The sequence below is a fragment of the Marmota monax genome, unplaced genomic scaffold (assembly GCF_021218885.2).
Source record: "Marmota monax isolate L192 unplaced genomic scaffold, Marmota_monax_Labrador192_F-V1.1 WCK01_AAM20220418_F8-fsc00008, whole genome shotgun sequence".
NCBI lineage: Eukaryota > Metazoa > Chordata > Mammalia > Rodentia > Sciuridae > Marmota > Marmota monax.
In genome coordinates this window covers 22,858,153-22,876,600 of record NW_026694432.1, presented here as the reverse complement: position 1 = coordinate 22,876,600, position 18,448 = coordinate 22,858,153, and the positions used below count along the sequence as shown (strand labels likewise).

At 45.1% G+C, this 18,448-nt stretch overlaps 1 protein-coding gene across 1 annotated transcript; it reads left to right on the top strand.

Moving 5' to 3' along the window:
* The first annotated feature begins 350 nt into the window (after positions 1 to 350).
* On the top strand, positions 351 to 18,270 carry Eloa (elongin A). Its single transcript, XM_046469138.2, has 11 exons — positions 351 to 506; positions 6,376 to 6,432; positions 7,783 to 7,889; positions 9,018 to 10,209; positions 10,531 to 10,645; positions 12,123 to 12,278; positions 12,378 to 12,475; positions 13,263 to 13,443; positions 13,625 to 13,736; positions 14,277 to 14,449; positions 15,905 to 18,270. Exons 1-11 carry the CDS (start codon positions 432 to 434, stop codon positions 15,964 to 15,966), a joined length of 2,328 nt encoding a protein of 775 aa, XP_046325094.1. The 5' UTR covers positions 351 to 431; the 3' UTR covers positions 15,967 to 18,270.
* Positions 18,271 to 18,448: the final 178 nt, after the last annotated feature.

Genomic DNA, 18,448 nt, shown 5'->3' with positions numbered 1-18,448 from the left:
GTAACCTACGTGGTCGCTCCGTTTATTACCCCCGATTCCCAGAGCCGGGCAAGGACCTGGGCCCGCCGTCAAGGCGTTAATTAGGGTGTAGCTCGCAGCCCCCGGCGGGGAGGGGTGGAGGTTAGGACTTATAAACCCAGAGTCTTGCTCTGTGGCCCATTCCTTTTTGGACTATATACTGGAGAGGTCTTCGAGGCTTGGGCTCGGCTCCCGGAGGACCTGACGCGCAAAGGTCGGCGGCTGGCAGCGCGCTCCATGGAGAGGCGGGGCCTGAAGCTGGCCAGCCCCGCGCCCCCCGCCCCTCCCTCGCCGAGGCCCGGAAGGGGCCAGTCGCGCTTCCGTCTCCGCCGGGGCTGCACGGAGGGCGGAGCTGCGGCCCGAGGACGCAACGCGAACCCAGTTCCGGCGAGGAGGCCGCGCCAGTGACAGCGATGGCGGCGGAGTCGGCGCTCCAAGTTGTGGAGAAGCTGCAGGCGCGCCTGGCTGCGAACCCGGACCCCAAGAAGGTCAGCGGCGGGCTGCGCGGAGCGAGCGGGCGTTGGGCGCGGCGCGGGCCCTTAACGGTCTCGGGCCGGACGCGGCCGATTCCCCACCGGCCGGCGCCACGGGGCTCGGACCCGGAGCCAGGCCCGCGGGCTGCAGCGCCTGGCACGCGGTGGCCCCGCAGGTCGGGCCTCGGCGGCCCGCCTCCCCTGTCCTGGGTCGGGCCGGGCGCCGCGGGCTCCGGCGGCAGGGTTGATCCGAGGCGGGCGCGGTGTGCCCCGCGGACTCCGAGCCGCTCCCCGGCGTCCCGGGCCAGCTGTTTCCTGTCGGGGGAGCTGGCGCGGAGTCGAGTGCCCGTACCCGTGAGTCCGCGCTGCTTTCCGCGTGTCCTGGGTTTTGGTTGGGAGCCGGGGGAGGTGCCGGCGGTGCGCCGTGGAGTCGAGGCTCGGTGTGGCCCTGCGCCTCTGCGGGACGTTTTTATCGCTTCTCGGCTTGGTCTTGGAGCGTGGACCTTTTGCTTTCTCAGTAAATCCCGTTCAGAGCAACAAAATAAAGCCTCCTGTCACCTAGCTGTACTCCAGAAACTTCGGTTGTAATTGAAGGGGGTGCGGCTAGAAGTTGTGGTTAGCTACCCTCTGGCCTTATAGAAAGGTGAGACCTACCGTTTCTCACTGCTGCAAACGATGGGCACCATTTTTAATTGTACTTAACTAGTTTTGTTGCCTCTTTTAGAAATTGTTAAGTTAAATACGCCCTTCTCCCTTCTTGACTTTGTTACTCATCGTCTCGGATGTCTCTAGGAGTGTCTGGTGGGTGTTAGAATTGTTTTCATTGAAATACAGAGTTGAGCCAGACGCGGTGGCGCACGTCTGTAATTCCATTGACTGGGGAGGTTGAGGCGGAAGGATCACAAGTTCGAGGTCAGTCTCCGCAACTTAGCGAGGCCCTCACTAACTTAGCAAGACTCTGTCTCTAAATTAATTAATTAATTAACAAATAAAGACTGATTGGGGATGTAGTTCAATCCCCAGTTCCAAAAATAAAATAAAACAAATCACTTAAGGGTGTGATGTTCTCTGCCAGCATTCTAGACAGGGTGAGTGGTTCCTAAGAAATGAGACCCGGTCCTGATGGAAGAGGAATTAAAGGAGAGAGGCAGTGAAGATAAAATGCTGCTGAAATTTGGATTCTGATCCATTTGCCAGCCATGAACATGGGGGAGTTCTTTGCTGAGCCTGTCTTCTCCCACTTTTGCCTAGAATTTTTTTATTTTTATTTTTAATTTATTTTTTGTTTTTGTGGTACTGGGGAATGAACCCAGGGCCTTGTCCATGCAAGGCAAGCACTCTACCTACTGAGCTATATCCCCAGCCCTTTGCCTAAACTAAAAGACTCAGCTGGAAGAAAGTGCTTAGTAGATGTTAATCACTGTTTTTCAGAATTTTTCTCCCAGGACCACCCCCCCCCCACCCCCCGCTGCAATTTCTCTTGTTGCTACCTAGCCTGTCACATGAGGGTTTTCATTTGCACACAGCCTCTCTCTATCAGGCCACTCTTGAACTCTCTTCATTCATACCCAGCTGAAGAACCACTTTTTCAGCTAGTTACAAAGCTGTGAAAACTTAAATGCTTTCATTTGTGTTGTGTTGTATTTTTTTATCAATGCTTTATTACCTAGTGGCCAGGCATATTTATAAGTTTCTTTTTACAATATCCCTTTGTGGACATCTAATAAATGGTCATATTTCTGAGTACTAGTTCATTTTCCTGAATACTGTAAGATTTGTGACTGATTTTAAGGCACTATTATGTAATCTCCCCCCATTTGGTATGTATGTATTTGGTCTGTATGTATGTATTGTGCCAGGGCTTGAACCCATGAGTGTTTAATCACTGAGCCACATCTCCAGCCTTTTTTCTTTTCTCTTTTTAAATATTTTTTAGTTGCCAATGTGCCTTTATTTTATTTATATGTAGTGCTAAGAATCAAACCCAGCACCTCATACATGCTAGGTAAGCACTTTACCATCCAGCTACAGCCCCAGCCCTTTTTATTTTGAGACAGGGCTTCATTAATTGCTTAGGACCTCACTAAGTTGCTGAGGCTGGCTTTGAATTGGTGATCCTCCTGCCTCAGCCTTCTGAGCCACTGGGATTACAGGCATGTACCACCATGCCTGGCTGGTCTTTATTTCTATCAGGTTAAAACAATGCTCTATTTGGAATAAGCTTTTCTAATATCAGGTAAGTTTACTTGAACTATTAGTGGTTTTTGCTTGTTTGTATGTTTTTAAGCACTTAGGCTTTCCTTTCCCAGATAGAAAAATCAACCCCTAGGTCGAGGGGTGAACTCAGTAGTAGAGCACTTACCCACCATGCGTGAGGCCCTTGGTTCCATGCTCGAACCGAGGAAAAAACAAACAAAAAAGGCACCCTGAATTTTTGGCTTTATTCTGGGAGGTGAGCTTTATGAAGATAAGAAAATGTTGGAATATCATTTTTGCAAAGGGCATAATAGTTGGCATTCAGAAATGAGCTAACTGCAGAGGGAAAAGTGCAAGCTGGCACACTGGCCTTCTTCCTCTCAACCCTCTGTTAACCCAACAAGCTCCCACAGGTTGTTCTTGAAATTGCAGGATGATTATAGAGCAATATTGGACATGTAATCAAATCTTGCTTTCAAGCCATTATTAGTCAAAGGGTGGATTTTACACCTGTGCTCATGGATCTTCTGGTATTAAACATTGGTGTTTAAGTGTAACTGTTTTCATCTATGATCTAGGCTTTTGGGGAGAGAAAGTATCAGGCAGACCAGATACACCTGGATTCTGTTCCTACTATTAATTTGGAATTGATTTCCATGAGTGATAAAGTTACTGGTCCTGTGTTACATATGTGAAAACTATCAGGAATGCCGATTGATGGCAGGTGGAAAACTAGGGGGTCAGCTTTAAGGACACTTTTTTGCTTTGGGGATTGAAGCAGTGTGCAGGGGACAGCTGAGATTACTAAGCATGCACTGTGCAAATGTTTGATAATTTTTAATTGTCTGTTATCAGGTCTTACAAGCTCTACAGACCATACCTTGGTTTGATAACAGCAAGTTTCCATCTCCCTGAGGATACACAGAATATTCTTGCCTTGTTATTGCTTTATTCTTTCTTGGAATTTACTGAAAATAGGTTATGAAGTTTTTTCTTTTATGATGGGCTAGATCAGTTTTTAAATCTTGAGGGTTTTAGTATTGTGAGCTTAAGTCACTTCTAACCCAAAGTGAAGCAGAAAGGCAGCATTTGCTTTTCCAGTTAGTGCTAGGCTTTGAGATAACACACCCTCAGTGACTTCTTGCCCGGTCTTTCTATGTTGGCTTTGTAGAGGTCCTGGGATTCTTTGCCACCTTGGTGACCTCCTTTAACAAGTGAACTCTAAACTGCCATGCAGCATAGTACTGACAAAGAACAAAGCTGCTTTGCATTGTTCCAAGTATGCTAAGAGGGGGGCATAGGAATTACTGGTCTATTTTCTTTTCCTAAGAACAGCGTTAATTATGTTGGATGCTTCTCACCTTGTTAGGCAAGAATCTGAATCTCACTGGTCTCAGTTTCAAAATCTGTAAAATAGGGAGAATAATAATCCACTTTATAGTGAAAATAAAATGAGGGAATGCATGGAAGAGCTTAGCATAGTCACTGACAAGACAGTGGGTGATATATAAGTGTTTCCCACCTACCCCTTCTGGACAATTTAAAACAGGGAGAACTGCCTGTTAAAACCTTTTCCATGATTCTAAATATGCCTTTAAGAAAAGGAATTAGGCCAAGTGCAAGCTTGTAATCCTAGCAATTTGAGAGGCTGTCACAGGAGGGTCGCAAGTTTGAGACCAGCCTCAGCAACTTAACAAGGCCCTAAGCAACTTATTGACACCCTGTCTCAATAAAAAGGGCTCTGGTGGCTTAGGAGGCTGTGGCAGGAAGATCACGAGTTCAACAACTCAGCAACTTAATAAGGCCCTAAGCAACTTGGTGAGACCTGTCTCTAAATAAAATATTAAAAAGAGCTGGGTTTGTGGCTCAGTGTTTAGGAGCATCTGGGTTCAATCCCCAGTACCTCCCCGCCGAAAAAAGAAAATGAATTTGCACTCGACATACCTATAATACCAGTGACTCAGGAGATTGAGACAGGAGAACTGAAAGTTTGAAACCAGCCTCAGGAACCTGGGGAGGCCCTGTCTCAGAATAAAATTAGAAAAAGCTGGGGGATATCGCTTAGTGGTGGAGTGTCCCAGTGTTAAAACCCTAGTACCACCACCACAAAACTAAATAAAAAAAAGGAATTGGCATTGATCTTTGTACCCATAGCTTGGGTGTCAAGAAATACACAATAGAACTTTTTCTGAGTTGGATGGTAGTGCAAGTGGAATTTGAAGTAGAGGATAGTTTTTACTCAACTGTGTTTCATGCTCCCTAGATGCACTACTTGGCTCCTACTTGTTCCCAGTCAAACATGATTATCACCTGTGATCCAATTGCTCTGCCTAGTGACCATGTTAAGTAATTGTGGAAGGAGAATGACCAGAAAAACACACCTGTTACTCTGCCTATTAGCCATGTGGCATACCAGGTGTAGCCTGGGCTATATGTGAAGAAAGAACAGATATTGTTATCTAATAATATTTAAATATAAAGGTGACCACAGTTATCTCTTTTGAACTGCTTGTACTTGCAGCACTCCTTGTATAGTCAGTGTGTTTATGGACACACAAATGTTCCCTAGAGAAAGGCTTAGCCAGTCATGGCTTTGGATAGAAATAGAGCAAGTAGGAATTGGCTGAGCAATATCTGGTTGAGGATCAAGGGTAGAACATTTAAAGAGCTGTCAGCTGATGAGTGAGATGTTAATAAAAAGCATGTTTTAAACTTCTGTAGTGTTGAAGACACTGTGACTAAATGCTTGTATGGTTTGTATCACTTGAATCCTCACAGCCTGTGAAGTAGAGACGGGATCCAGTTCTTGTTCTGCGAATGCAGCAAGGTTCAGAAAGGTTACTGACCTGCACAAGATTACCTGGCAAGAAGGCGGCAGTCAAACTGAATTTTGTCTCTGACTCCAGAACTCTTGTCTTAATAGCTCTGCCTACCGATTTTGGCCTAGTTTTAGGGACTCTAGAAAGGAAATGTGGCCAAACCCAGATCTTTGCTAATTTACCCTGACATTTTGTGTTCATCATTGACGGTATTGCTCTGATTCTTGTAGCTCAGAATTGCTCTTGGCTTCTGCCCATTTCTGGTCAGCACAGTAGCTAGCCCTTCTGGAGACAGTTCTCTTTTCTCATAGAGGCCTCTTCTTACTTTTCTATGTGCCAGATCCATGGGTGATTTCCCTAATGTTGGCACTTTCTCTGTCAGAATTGAGGCAGAATTAGCTGTTGGTGACTTATCAGTCAGTAGGTTTTAATTATCTTCTGTGTCTTTATCTTTTATGTCTTACTTCCTTTTGGTATAGAATAGCAGTTGAAAGCACAGAATCTAGAGCCACAGATCAGACTGATTCCTGCCCCACTTATATCCTGGGGCAAGGGTTTTATTTTTATTTATTTAATAATAAATAAGATGGTGTTTTTTTTTTTCTTTTTATTTATTCACTGATTTTTTTGTGGTGTTGGGGATGAACCCAGGGCCTTTTACCTGTTAGGCAAGTGCTGTACCACTGATCGACACCCCCAGCTCATATCATAATTTTTCTGAGCCTCTTCTCATAACACAGATAATAATCATGCTTATTTTACTATAAAATACATAGTACTGAGTAAGCATTTAACCATCAGGTATTTCTATCTGTTCCAGTGATTATGACTATAGAAATTAACGTTTGCTTTATTCATTCATTCTGCAGCTATTGAAATATTTGAAGAAACTCTCCACCTTGCCTATTACAGTAGATATCCTTGCGGTAAGAATTGTCTGTATGTCTTTCTATATTTCTTTCTTTATTCCTTTCCCTTTTTGTGTGTGTGTGTGTGGGGGGGGGGGGGGCTGGGATTAAGCTAAGGGCCTCTCATGTGCTAGGCAGCCACTCTACCACTGAGCTACTTCATTAGTCCCAGCTTTGTTTTATAACTATATCCCCATCCCCTTTCCACTGGAGAGAGTGTAGAGGAAGATTTAGAGGATGGGCTTTGAAAGTGAAAGAAACCAGACACAAAAGGCTATATATTGTATGATTCTGTTCATATGAAATGTCAAAACAGGCAAATCTACAGAAAGTAGATGAGTGTTGCCAGTGGCTGAGGGAATTGGGAGGAACAGGCTTCTTTTCAGGATAATGGAAATGTTCTGGAATTAGATAGTACTCAAGGTTACATAATATTAGAGGTGTTCTGGAAATCACTAAATTATATACTTTAAAATGGTGAAATCTATATGATCCCCCCCCCCCCCAGTGCTGAGGAATGAATCCAGGGTGTTCCTCATGCTGGATGAGCACTCTACCATTGAGCTACACCCCTAGCCCTGTTTTGTGACGTGTATTTCAAAATTAAAATGAATGAAAAGAACATTGGCTTTGGCATCTACTGGTTCTGGATTCAAATCCAAGTTCTGTGACTCTATGCTATAACTCTGTAAAATAAGGCTGATTTCTGCCTCAAGAGCTATCATAGCTGCGCCAGGTGTGGTGGCACATGCCCGTGATCTCAGCAACTTAGCGAGACCCTATTTCGAAATATAAAAAAGGGGAGGTGGCCGGGATGTGGCTTGGGGGGTTAAGCGCCTCTGGGTTAAACTCCAGTACCAAAAAAAAAAAAAAAAAAGTTATCGTAGCTGAGCATAATGGTACATGGCTACAATCCCAGATACCCAGGAGGCTGAGTCAGGAGGATCCCAACTTGACAACTTGGCAAGGCCCTATCTCAAAAATAAAAAAGGGCTGAGGATGTAGCTTAGTGGTAAAGCTCCCTGGATTCAATCCCCAGTATTAGAGGGTAAAAAGTTACAGAGAAGACTGGTTCAAATACTGTTTGCAAAACCCTGAGCTCAGGGTCTAACACCTACTATAATCATTCTTGTTAAAGTTACAGAAATATTTTGAGGAAGTGTTTTTCTGAATTTGTAAGCTTTGTTACCTTGTGTCATTTAAGAAATTTAAACATAGGCAACAAAGTAATTTGTTATTCAGACTTGCAAAGTATGTTTTAGGACAGGCGTATTAGTTGTTGACTTTCTCAAAGCAAGAGGCCCTATTTCTTCAGGAAAAATGTGAGCTGGGTTCCCTAACTCTTTGTCAATTTTGTTAAATTTGTAGGAGACTGGGGTCGGGAAAACAGTAAATAGCTTTCGAAAACATGAGCAAGTCGGAAGCTTTGCCAGGGACCTAGTGGCCCAGTGGAAGAAGCTGGTTCCTGTGGAACGGTGAGAACATTTCTCTTTTTAAGTTTATTCAGCGCTGTGGTATTTATTTTTATTCCTTTTCCATCTTCTTATTTAAAATGCATATTTTGGCCAGACATGGTGGTGTGTGCCTATGGTCCCAGCTACTCAGGAGACTGAGGCAGGAAGATCACAAGTTTTTAGGCCACCGTCAGCAACTTGGTGAGACTCTGTTTCAAAAATAAAAAGGGCCTGGGATGTAGCTCAGTTAAAACACCCCTGGGTTCAATCCCCAGTACCATAAGTAAATAGATAAATATCTATTTTGCCTCAATTATAAAAGTAATGCATGATTGTTATAGACTCTTAGAAAATAGAGATAAGGCTAGGCGAGGTGGCGCACACCTCTAACCCCAGTGATTTGGGAGCCTGAGGCTGGAGGATTGCAAGTTCAAAGATGGCCTCAGCAATAGCAAGGCACTAAGCAACTCAGTGAGACACTAAATAAAATACAAAATATGGCTGGAGATGTTGCTCAGTGGTTAAGTGCCCCTGAGTTCAATCCCCAATACCTAAATAAATAAAGAGATAAGAATTGAAATTTCTTAAAGGTAAACAATAACGTTTTAGTATGTTTCTTTCTAAACGTTGTTGTCATGCTGGATATTGAACCCAGGGGATTGTGCATGCTAAGCATATGTTCTGCTGAGCTACATCCCCAGTCCTTTTTATTTTTTGAAACAGGGCCTCACTAAGTTGCTGAGGCTGGCTTTGAACATGCTCTTCCTGCCTCAACAGTCATTGGGATTACAGGTGTGCAACACCATTCCTGGCTAACCTCTTCTTAAAAGGCATTTTTAGCTTTTTTAGCTTCCTTTTTACATAACAAGTTTAAAATTGTCCCTGTGTTAAAAAAAAATCTTTAAGCATTTTCATGTCTACAAGACATTTGATCTTCCCTGTATCCTTGTCATTCCCATTTATTGAATATTTTGGGGTTTCCCAGTGTTTGAACTTGGTTGAGGATCTTCACGTGTACCCCCATGCCTTCTTCCTGTGACTGTGTTCTCACTGTGCATCTCCTTGATCTCTTGTGAGTTCAGGGCCTGTGACTTGTTGTCTGAACAAGGATTACACTGAGAGTTATCTCTGCTTTTTCTTTTATTTTAGAAACAATGAGGCTGATGAACAGGACTTTGAGAAAAGCAATTCCCGAAAGCGCCCTCGGGATGCGGTTCAGCGGGAGGAGGAGATGGAAGGGTACTACCAAGAAAACTGCAAGGCCTCGGGCAGCCGATCCTATAGTCCCGAGCACAGACAGAAGAAACACAGAAAACTCTCAGAATGTGAACAACCTCACAAAGTGTCTCACAGTCATGAGAGGAGAGATGAGAGGAAGAGGTGTCACAGGGTGTCACCTACATACTCATCAGACCCCGAATCTTCTGACTATGGCCATGTCCAGTCCCCTCCATCCTGTGCGAGTCCTCATCAGATGTACATAGACCATTACAGGTCACCAGAGGAGGACCATGAGTCCATTGTTTCACACCAGAAACCTGGAAAAGGCCACAGTAATGCCTTTCAGGACAGACTGGGAGTTAGTCAAGAACGTCACCTGGGAGAACCCCAGGGAAAGGGGATCTTGAACCAAAACAAGGAACACAGATCTTGCCACAAGGAAAAACGCCCTATAGATGCCAAGGGTGATGATAAGGCCTCTGCTTTGGGCAGAGAGAAGCCACACAAGTCCCTCTCAAAAGAGGAGACCCGAAGGCCACTCCAAGGGGATAGTGCCAAGGAGAGACCACCTTCTAGTGCTGCCAAGAAAGAGAAAGAAAGAGAAGGCAACAGCCTCAAAAGGAAGTTTTCACCCTCAGAGGTTGCTTCAGACAACCACCTTAAAAAGCCAAAGCACAAGGACTCTGCAAAAACCAAATCAGACAAAAGCAAGCAACGCGTGGACAGCGCAGACATAGGAAAAGGGGCTGGAGACCTGTTGCCCAGAACAAAAGAGAAGGTTTCTAACAATATAAAGGCTCAAGAAGGGAAAGTAAAGACTTCTAATTTGGATAGAAAGTCACTGGGCTCACTCCCTAAGGTAGAGGAGGCAGACGTGGAGGATGAATTCGAGCAGCCCACCATGTCATTTGAATCATACCTCAGCTATGACCAGCCCCGGAAGAAAAAGAAGAAGATTGTGAAAACTCCAGCCACGGCACTTGGAGACAAAAGACTTAAAAAAAGTGATTCCAAAAGCACTAGTAAAAACTTAAACTCAGTTCAGAAATTACCCAAGGTGAATGAGAGCAGGTCAGAGAAGCTGCAGCTGGCTGGAGCCGACTCAACCAGGCTGAGAAAGGTAAGCCTCAAGGCTGCAGTGCCTGGGGGTTCTGGGTGCCTACCTGCTACTGTTCTCCTTGGCTTATTTGCAGTTGGCCTGTTGTATTTCAGTTTGCACTAATTTCCTCTGGGCCTCATTTGCCCAAGGATAGCTGATTCCCAAGAAGACTTTTTGGAGGCGTCCCTACGTGATGGACCCTTCTGTATTCATTTCCTGGTTTAGATGGTGGTGTTCATGACTGTAAGCCTCCCTTCGGCCTGGACCTGCTAGGAATTTACTATGGGTATGAAAGGTGTGCTCATAGAAAGGGGCTCTCCATTCACTGTTTCTCCTCTGCAGGTCCCTACTGATGCACTGCCAGTATTGCCAGACCTCCCCTTACCCACCATCCAGGGCAATTACCGTCCACTTCCTTCCCTTGAATTGATGCCCTCCTTCCAGCCAAAGAGAAAAGGTAATTTTCTATGTCTTTTTTTTTTTTTTTTTTTTAAATAAGTGAGATACTTAAAGAAATTTCTTTCTTTTTCAGTTGTAGTTGGACATAATGCCTTTATTTTATTTATTTATATGTGGTGCTGAGGATCAAATCCAGGGCCTCACGTGCTAAGCGAGCGCTCTACCGCTGAGCCACAATCCCAACCCCTCTTTTATTTTTAATTTTTTTTTTTAGTTGTAGATGGACAGACTGCCTTTGTTTATTTTTATGTGGTACTGGGGTTTGAATCCAGTGCCTCATTCATGCTAGGCAAGTGCTCTGCTGCTGAGCTATAGCCCCAGCCCACCCTCTTTTTTTTTTTTTAATAACTTTATTTTATTAATGTGATGCTGAGGATCAAACCCAGTGCCTCACATGTGCTAGGCAAGTGTTCTACAACTGAGCCACAACCCCAGCCCTGTATCTTTTTTTTTTTAATTGGGATAAAGATGTACAAATTCATTCATGATCTGTCATCGTAACAGTTATCATATCAGATTTTGAGTACATTTCCTAGGAGTGTACTCTGGAGTTTGATGGCTTAGGTTGAATCTTAACACTGGTTTTTGCAAGTAGTATAATCTTGGGTAATATCTTAATTTCTTTGGAACTCATTTTCACATTCTGTAAATAGAAGTAATAATGGTAGGATTGTTAAATGGAATCAAAAGTAGTAATGCCATGCCACTGAATGTAGTGGCACACACTTGTAATCTCAGCGACTCAGGAGGATCACAAGTTCAAGGCTAGCTTCAGGAACTTGGTGAGACCCTGTCCCAAAATAAAAAATAAAAAGGGTCTGGAGATGTAGTTCAGTGGTAACAGCATCCCTGGTTCTAGTCCCCAGTACCTCCCTACCCCAAAAGTGGTAATGCCAATAAAGCTTTTAGCTGTAGGTTTTTCACATACAATACAAAGTCTTCAGGAAATCTTTGCTCCTGCTATTGTTAGCAGCCTTTCATTCTATATATTGTATGTCTGGTTTTTAGCTTAAAGAAAAAAATTATAGAGTTTTGGTAGCAAAAGAATAAGAAGCCACATTGTGTCTGTCAGCAGAAGACTTAACAGAAACAGATATATCATGGCCTGTCCACAAAGTGTCCTCTTAGACCACTGTAAAAAATGTACAAAGTTTTTATGTATCATCATGGAATGATTTCCTCAAATGTGCTAAATGAAACAAGCGATGGACCCAGGCTCAGTGGTGCACACCTGCAGTCCCAGTGACTTGGGAGGCTGAGGCAGGAGGATCAGAAGTTTGAGGCCAGCCTTAGCAATTTAGCAAGATTGTCTCAAAATAAAAAGGGCTGGTGATATGACTTAATGGTAATGCAGTCTCTGGCAGAATCCAGAAGAATTGTCATTGATTGTCCTTGAGAAAGGGAAGGGGGAGGCCAAGGACCAATGTGGCTTGGGGCCTTTTGTGATTTCCATTCTGGTTTTTCTTGCCCTGTAGCATTCTCTTCACCCCAGGAAGAAGAAGAAGCTGGATTCACTGGACGCAGAATGAATTCCAAGATGCAGGTGTATTCCGGTTCCAAGTGTGCCTATCTCCCCAAAATGATGACCTTGTACCAGCAGTGCATCCGTGTACTTAAAAACAACATTGATTGTAAGTCACATGCTTCCCTTGAGCACATTGTTGCAGTGGGACCTTGTCACTGGGTAGCTTGGCTGCTATTCAACACTCTTACCTTTGATTTCTTTGCAGCCATCTTTGAAGTGGGAAGAGTCCCGTTTTCTATTCTTGAACCTGTTTTGGAGAGGTGTACACCTGATCAGCTATATCGCATAGAGGAATACAATCACGTGAGTATCCTCCTTGTGAAGAGAGCAGTTTTCTGACTTGTGTCTCCAGAAATAGTTTTGTCTCTGTGGATCTGCCGTGGCTGAAGGCAGACCAGTGGTCGATCCCTGTTCTGGGCATGTTTGGTTTGCCTCTGGGCCTTTAAACAAGCATTTTCCTATCACCTGCTCTTAAGTAGCCTTTTGGGCTAGAATCAGGGTGGGATTCAAAGGAGCAAGAAAAAACTTCTGGTGCCTCGTTTGAGCTTGCCTAGTCCGCAAGGGAAGAATCTGGCAGCAGAGCACCTGGGACCCAGGGATGCTCAGGTGTGAGGTCAACATAAAAAAAAGTACAAATTGGCTGAGTATCCAGACCTTCCAGAATTCTTCTATAATGCAGACACACTCATCTGATGGCAGAGTCTCTCTCTCTCTAGTTCTGAGAGCTCGTAATATGACATCCCTCTTTGGTGGCCCCCCTTGCCATGATAGTTCAGTGTAGTGCTAGGGAAGTAGCTGATTTGAATTCACCCAGCTCTACCCTTTACTGATTCCTAAAGGAAAAGAATGATCTTAAGTTTTGTCTTATCTTCTCTTACAACCACCCAGGAGCTACTTAGTGCTCACACTGAACTTTTTTTATTTTTTAATTCAGTGATTTGTTTTTTCCCCTAGAGTTTTGGTATTTTAATATGAAACTTCTATGCAAACAAACAAACAAAAAATTTTTGCTAGGAAACTGGTCACTCCTAAGTGTAAAAGAGATACGTAAGAATGTTTTTATATAAGCGATATCCTCACCTGAATGCAGGTATTAATTGAAGACACAGATCAATTATGGAAAGTTCATTGTCACCGAGACTTTAAAGAAGAAAGACCAGAAGAGTACGAGTCCTGGCGGGAGATGTACCTGCGGCTTCAGGATGCCCGAGAGCAGCGGCTACGAGTGCTAACAAAGAACATCCAATTTGCACATGCCAATAAGCCCAAAGGTAAGGGAAGGCAGAGGAGGCAGGAGCTGGCAGGTGGGTGCTCTGGTCAGCAGCGAAGTCTTGGTGGGCCTGGCTGGTGTGGGGCCAGTCCCTAAACGTCTCTTGTCTTTGTAGGTGGGCAGAAATAACAGCAGTGTCACTGCTCAGGAAGACAGATATTAATCTCTAAATTTTTCCATAGGCCGGCGAGCAAAGATGGCCTTTGTCAACTCTGTGGCCAAGCCACCTCGAGATGTCCGCCGGAGGCAAGAGAAGTTTGGAACAGGAGGGGCAGCTGTCCCTGAGAAAGTCAAGTAAGATCTCTGCTTGTGCTTGATCTTTACCTGCTCAGGGAAGAGAGCCCCAAAAGCTTGTCATCCACCCTCAGAGGGAGCTAGCTGCAGGGCAGGAAGTGACTCACTTTGTAGTGTGAGTTCTGAGGCAGGCCTCGTTGAGCACAGACCTCTCCTCCTGAGCCTCAGTGCGCTGGACTGCAGCATGCCCTACATGGTGATTCCTGCCACCCAGGGGCTTGGCTTGTGGCAAACACTACCTTACACTTTTCTCTTTTTCCCATTTAAACAAAAACATAACATTTCTGGGGTGACTTGACTCTTTCCTCTAGACCACGTGAGCATCTGAGCATAAACTGGCACCTGAACAGAGAAGGCAAACTGAGATGTTGACTTGCTCTGTAGCTGCTACAGTGTCTCTGATCCACCACCAGAACCCAGGGGGCTGCATCCCTGCTCACAGTCACAACACGAGTCATCCTGTGGCAGGCCAGCTTCAGGCTGCTTGTGGAGGGCAGATTTTCCCTGCTTGTGGCTGACCAGCTCTCTTCTGTGATGCAGGATTAAGCCAGCCCCGTATACCACAGGAAGCAGCCACATTCCTGCCAGCAGCAACAGCTTTAACCCTAGCTCTGAGGAGCCAGCCTATGACGGCCCCAGCACCAGCAGTGCCCACTTGGTGCCAGTGGTCAGTAGTACCATCTCCTATGATCCTAGGAAACCGGCTGTGAAGAGTAAGTAACCTGGGCCCCTGCTCAGATACCTAAAACTAGTTTAGGAAGTTCCTTGAATATCATTGCCATGGTATTGAATTTATGTGCTGGATGTAGCATTGCAGATGCTAATTCTAACGGTCAGCCCCCTCCTTTCACTTGCTGTGTCCATGAGAATGATCATAGTATCAGGCATGGTGACTCATACCTGTAATCCCAGCAGCTTGGGAGGCTGAGGCAGAGGATCACAAATTCAAAGCCAGACTTAGCAACTTAGCGAGGCCCTAAGCAACTCAGTGAGAACCCTGTCTCTAAATAAAATACAAAAAAAAGGGCTGGGGATGTACCTCAGCAGTTAAGTGCCTCTGAATTCAATCCTTGGTACCAAAAAAAAAAAAAAAAAAAAAGAATGATCATTTTAAACATTCATTTGGACACTTAGGTTCTATTTTAAAAAATATTTTTGTACTGGGGGTTGAACTCAAGGGTTGCTTAACTACTGAGTCACATTCCCAGCGCCGCCCCCGCACCCTTTTTTTTTTTTGGTACCAGAGATTGAATCCAGGAGCACTCAACCACTGAACCACATCCCCAGCCCTTTTTTAATTTTTTATTCTGAGACAAGTTCTTGCTAAGTTGCTCAGGACCTTGCTAAATTACTGAAGCTGGCTTTGAACTTGCAATCCTCCTGCCTCTGCCTCCCAAGTCACTGGGATTACAGGCGTGCACCACTGCACCTGGCCCAGCCCTTTTGAGATAGGGTCTTGCTAAGTCTTTAGGGCCTCCCTGAGTTGCTGAGGTTGGTCTTGAACTTGCAGTCCTCAGCCTTTTAAGTTGATGGAATTGCAGATGGAGTCCTGTAATCTTACTGAGGTTATAATCATAGCTTTCAAATATTTTTAATATCTGTTTGGGTCTATTTTGTGTATTATCTATTACTGTAGACTACCCTCAGTATCCTCAGGGGTGTCTACCTTGAGAAAGGTACTATTGTGTAGTCCTTGCAGGACCTATGGGAGGGTGGGAGTCCTAGCTCAAGTGTGGGCCACACTTAGCTTAACAGTGGAGAGGTAGGTTGGCCCTCTTGAGGCTGTGCTCGCACAGCTCACCTTAGACCTGTTGCTGTATTGGACAAAGTGGAGGGTGGGGGTACCATTTCCTGTTTGGATGTTTGTGAGGCAGAACTGAATTACGGCACAGCCTTTACAGTTGACAAGGATTGGGTTCCAGCTATGCCACTTACCACATACCCATGAGCACTGCAGTTAGAACTGGGGACAGCGATGTTATGCTCCTGCAAGGGCCTCAGCAGGTGTGTGCTGTGTTCTGGGGCTTTCACTGCAGTGTTAGCAAGTAGCTCCTGCTGCTGTCCACTGTCTGCTGGTGCTCAGCCAGTAGTGTAAGGCTTGGCTTTGACTCTGTGCTATGGTCTAAGCTGCTGTCCATCTAAAACTGCTGCCTTACTTCTCTTAACAGAAATCGCACCAATGATGGCCAAGACAATTAAAGCTTTCAAGAACAGATTCTCTCGACGATAAACCAAGCACTTACTTTGGAGATGGAATTTGGGGGGCAAGAATACAGGGACAATGGGGGCTGGAGAGTGGGACTTCCAGAGGAGCCCAGAAGCTTACTTTGTGGAGCCTCTTGGCCTTGGAATCCTGCATGGTCGCAGGTGCTGCCCTGCACACCTACCTGTGCCCTGCCTGGAGCACACTTCAGAATTCTGAAGACGATGTGAAGCCTCAGTCTCACTGAGGATTTTAAGGTCAATTATACTTTTGTTGTTAATTAGCATCTTTGTAAACTATAAGACATAGTTTTAATTAATAAATATTGCCCCCAGATTGTATTTATATTACCCCCCCAGAGTTTTTTGGTTTTGGTTTTGTCCTCTACCACACTTAGCTTTTCATTTTCCAGGTCCTTTATTAAAGTTAGATGAAGCCATTCCCTGTCCCAGGGCAGTGCTCCTGAGTGCTCTCTGGTCCAGAGGGAGCTGGGTGTCCCCAGAGCCAGACCATCACCCGGGGAGCCTCCTTGTGGGGATGGCAGTGTTTAGGGGCTCCTCACACCGAGACCCTCCTCAGCGTTGCCCAGAGCCCTGTGCAGGCACATCCTCTCACCCGCTCCATAGTGTTTATTAAGGGAGGCTGTCTGTGAAGTCTAGAGTCCTCGCCTGTCTTCTTCGCAAGTTCTTTTTGTTGGTTTTGCCTGTTAGGCTCACTAGAGGACCGGAACCTTGAGAGGAATTTGCACAGACTCTCAGCAATTTAATATTCCACTTTTTGATTCCCATTTTAGGTGGTTTCTTTCTTCCTCCTCTGCCTTCTCCCCATCAGCTTGGGGATAAAACACAGATGTGGCAGGGCTCTTTATAGCCAGAATACAACTTTGGAGTAAGCCAGCACTTTAATCTCCTGTTCCCTGTGAATTGCTACTAGAAGCAATTGGTTTTTAAAGTTGTAATGCTCTGTTGAAAGTTGCTTTTGTTTTTCCTTTTTCTTTGAAAGTAAGATCATGTAACTGCAAGAGCACAACAATTTGCTCGTCTGGTAGAGAACTGCAGCCCTCTACCTCTTGGGTTGTGCCCTCCACATCAGGAGGGCGGGGCCGCCTGGGGAGTGGGGAGCCTCAGGGCATCCATCATGTTCAGGAAGGGAGGCTTTTGCTGACCATTTGACTTAGGAGCAAAATCAGGGCCAGGAGGGCAGTGTCAGCTCTTTCCTGGCTGTTGAAGGACACAGGTAGTAGGAATTGCTTGTTTTGACCCAGGTGGATGTAGATGTGAATTTTAAGATGTGCACATTCAAGAAGCCTGCAAAGCAAACTGAGCGGGTTGGTGGTTAGTGTGACAGCCTGCTGAGCGTGGCCATCAGTCCCTCCCACAAGCTCTCCGAAAGCCCAGAATACAGAGGCCACTGTTTTAACCCCCCTGGACACCCCCATCGGGCTACCTTGGAGATTCCAGGACCGTGCAGGAAACCTGCTCAGCAGAAGTTCTGCATCCTCCAGTGTGCATTGCTGTGTTTTAATTTGCTGTATTTCTGAATTGGGTAAATTTCTTTCCCTTGATTGCTTATTTTCACCAGTACACCCCTATTTTCTAGCCTGATTCCCAAATCTTAATATTAGAAAGTCTTTTACCTGAAACCAAGTGAACACTTGGTTCACTTGCCAGGCACCTGCTACCTAGCTAGCTTCCTGTAAGTGTGCACCATCTGAATCTGTCTCTTATTGGTGTCTCCAAGTCTTTGTCATTGAACCAGTTTTGCATATTCAGTTGAGTGTGAATTCCTCTCATTAGGAGTCTGTAGGCAGGAAAGGACACAAATTTGTTCATTCCAATGTCAGTATCCGCTTCTGGCACATAAGATTTCTTGTTTGTGTAAAGCCAGGTCTTCCTCCATCCCCCTCTGAGTGTCTGCATCAGGGATGTGACTTGGTGAGAAGAGGACACACTGAACTTCTAGATGACCCCCTCACCCAGCTTACCGAAATGGCTGCAGAGCAGACGCAAAATGACGTTGAACCTTTGGTCTCATTTGTGAAAACTTGTGCAATTTTTTTCTGTTCTACACTACACATGAATCACCAGATTACAGATTAGTCCTTTGTGATCCCTGGTGTGATGAGCAGGGTCTGTGAGGCTTTTTCTTTCTTGGAAGTGGGAGGGGAAGGAGCAAGGTGTAATCCTGCTCTTCATTTGTATTTTGGTCCCAAAATGTAAATACAATTTTCTATGTTACTTTTTTGTGGTAACTACCAAGATGAATATTTTAATTAGATAAGTTATACAAAAAGGAAAATCCCACATCTAAATAAAAAACAAAAAAATTCTGCCTCCTGCGTTTTTGCTCTTGTGTCAGTGAACAGAAGTCAAGATGTCTGCCTACTGGGCTGAGGCGGAGGCCTTCGTGGGGGCAGGGGTTGCTGTTGGTAGTGCCGCAGGACCAGGGAGGGAGTTTCAGGAGTGAAGAACCCTCCTGGGGATAGGCACCAACCCTTGTTGTGCTTAGA

Coding starts and splice junctions, on each gene's coding strand:
- Eloa (XM_046469138.2), top strand. CDS start 432: ATGGCGGCGGAGTCGGCGCTCCAAGTTGTGGAGAAGCTGCAGGCGCGC. Junction 6,433..7,782: donor TTACAGTAGATATCCTTGCG/GTAAGAATTGTC, acceptor TTAAATTTGTAG/GAGACTGGGGTCGGGAAAAC. Junction 12,476..13,262: donor GCATAGAGGAATACAATCAC/GTGAGTATCCTC, acceptor ACCTGAATGCAG/GTATTAATTGAAGACACAGA.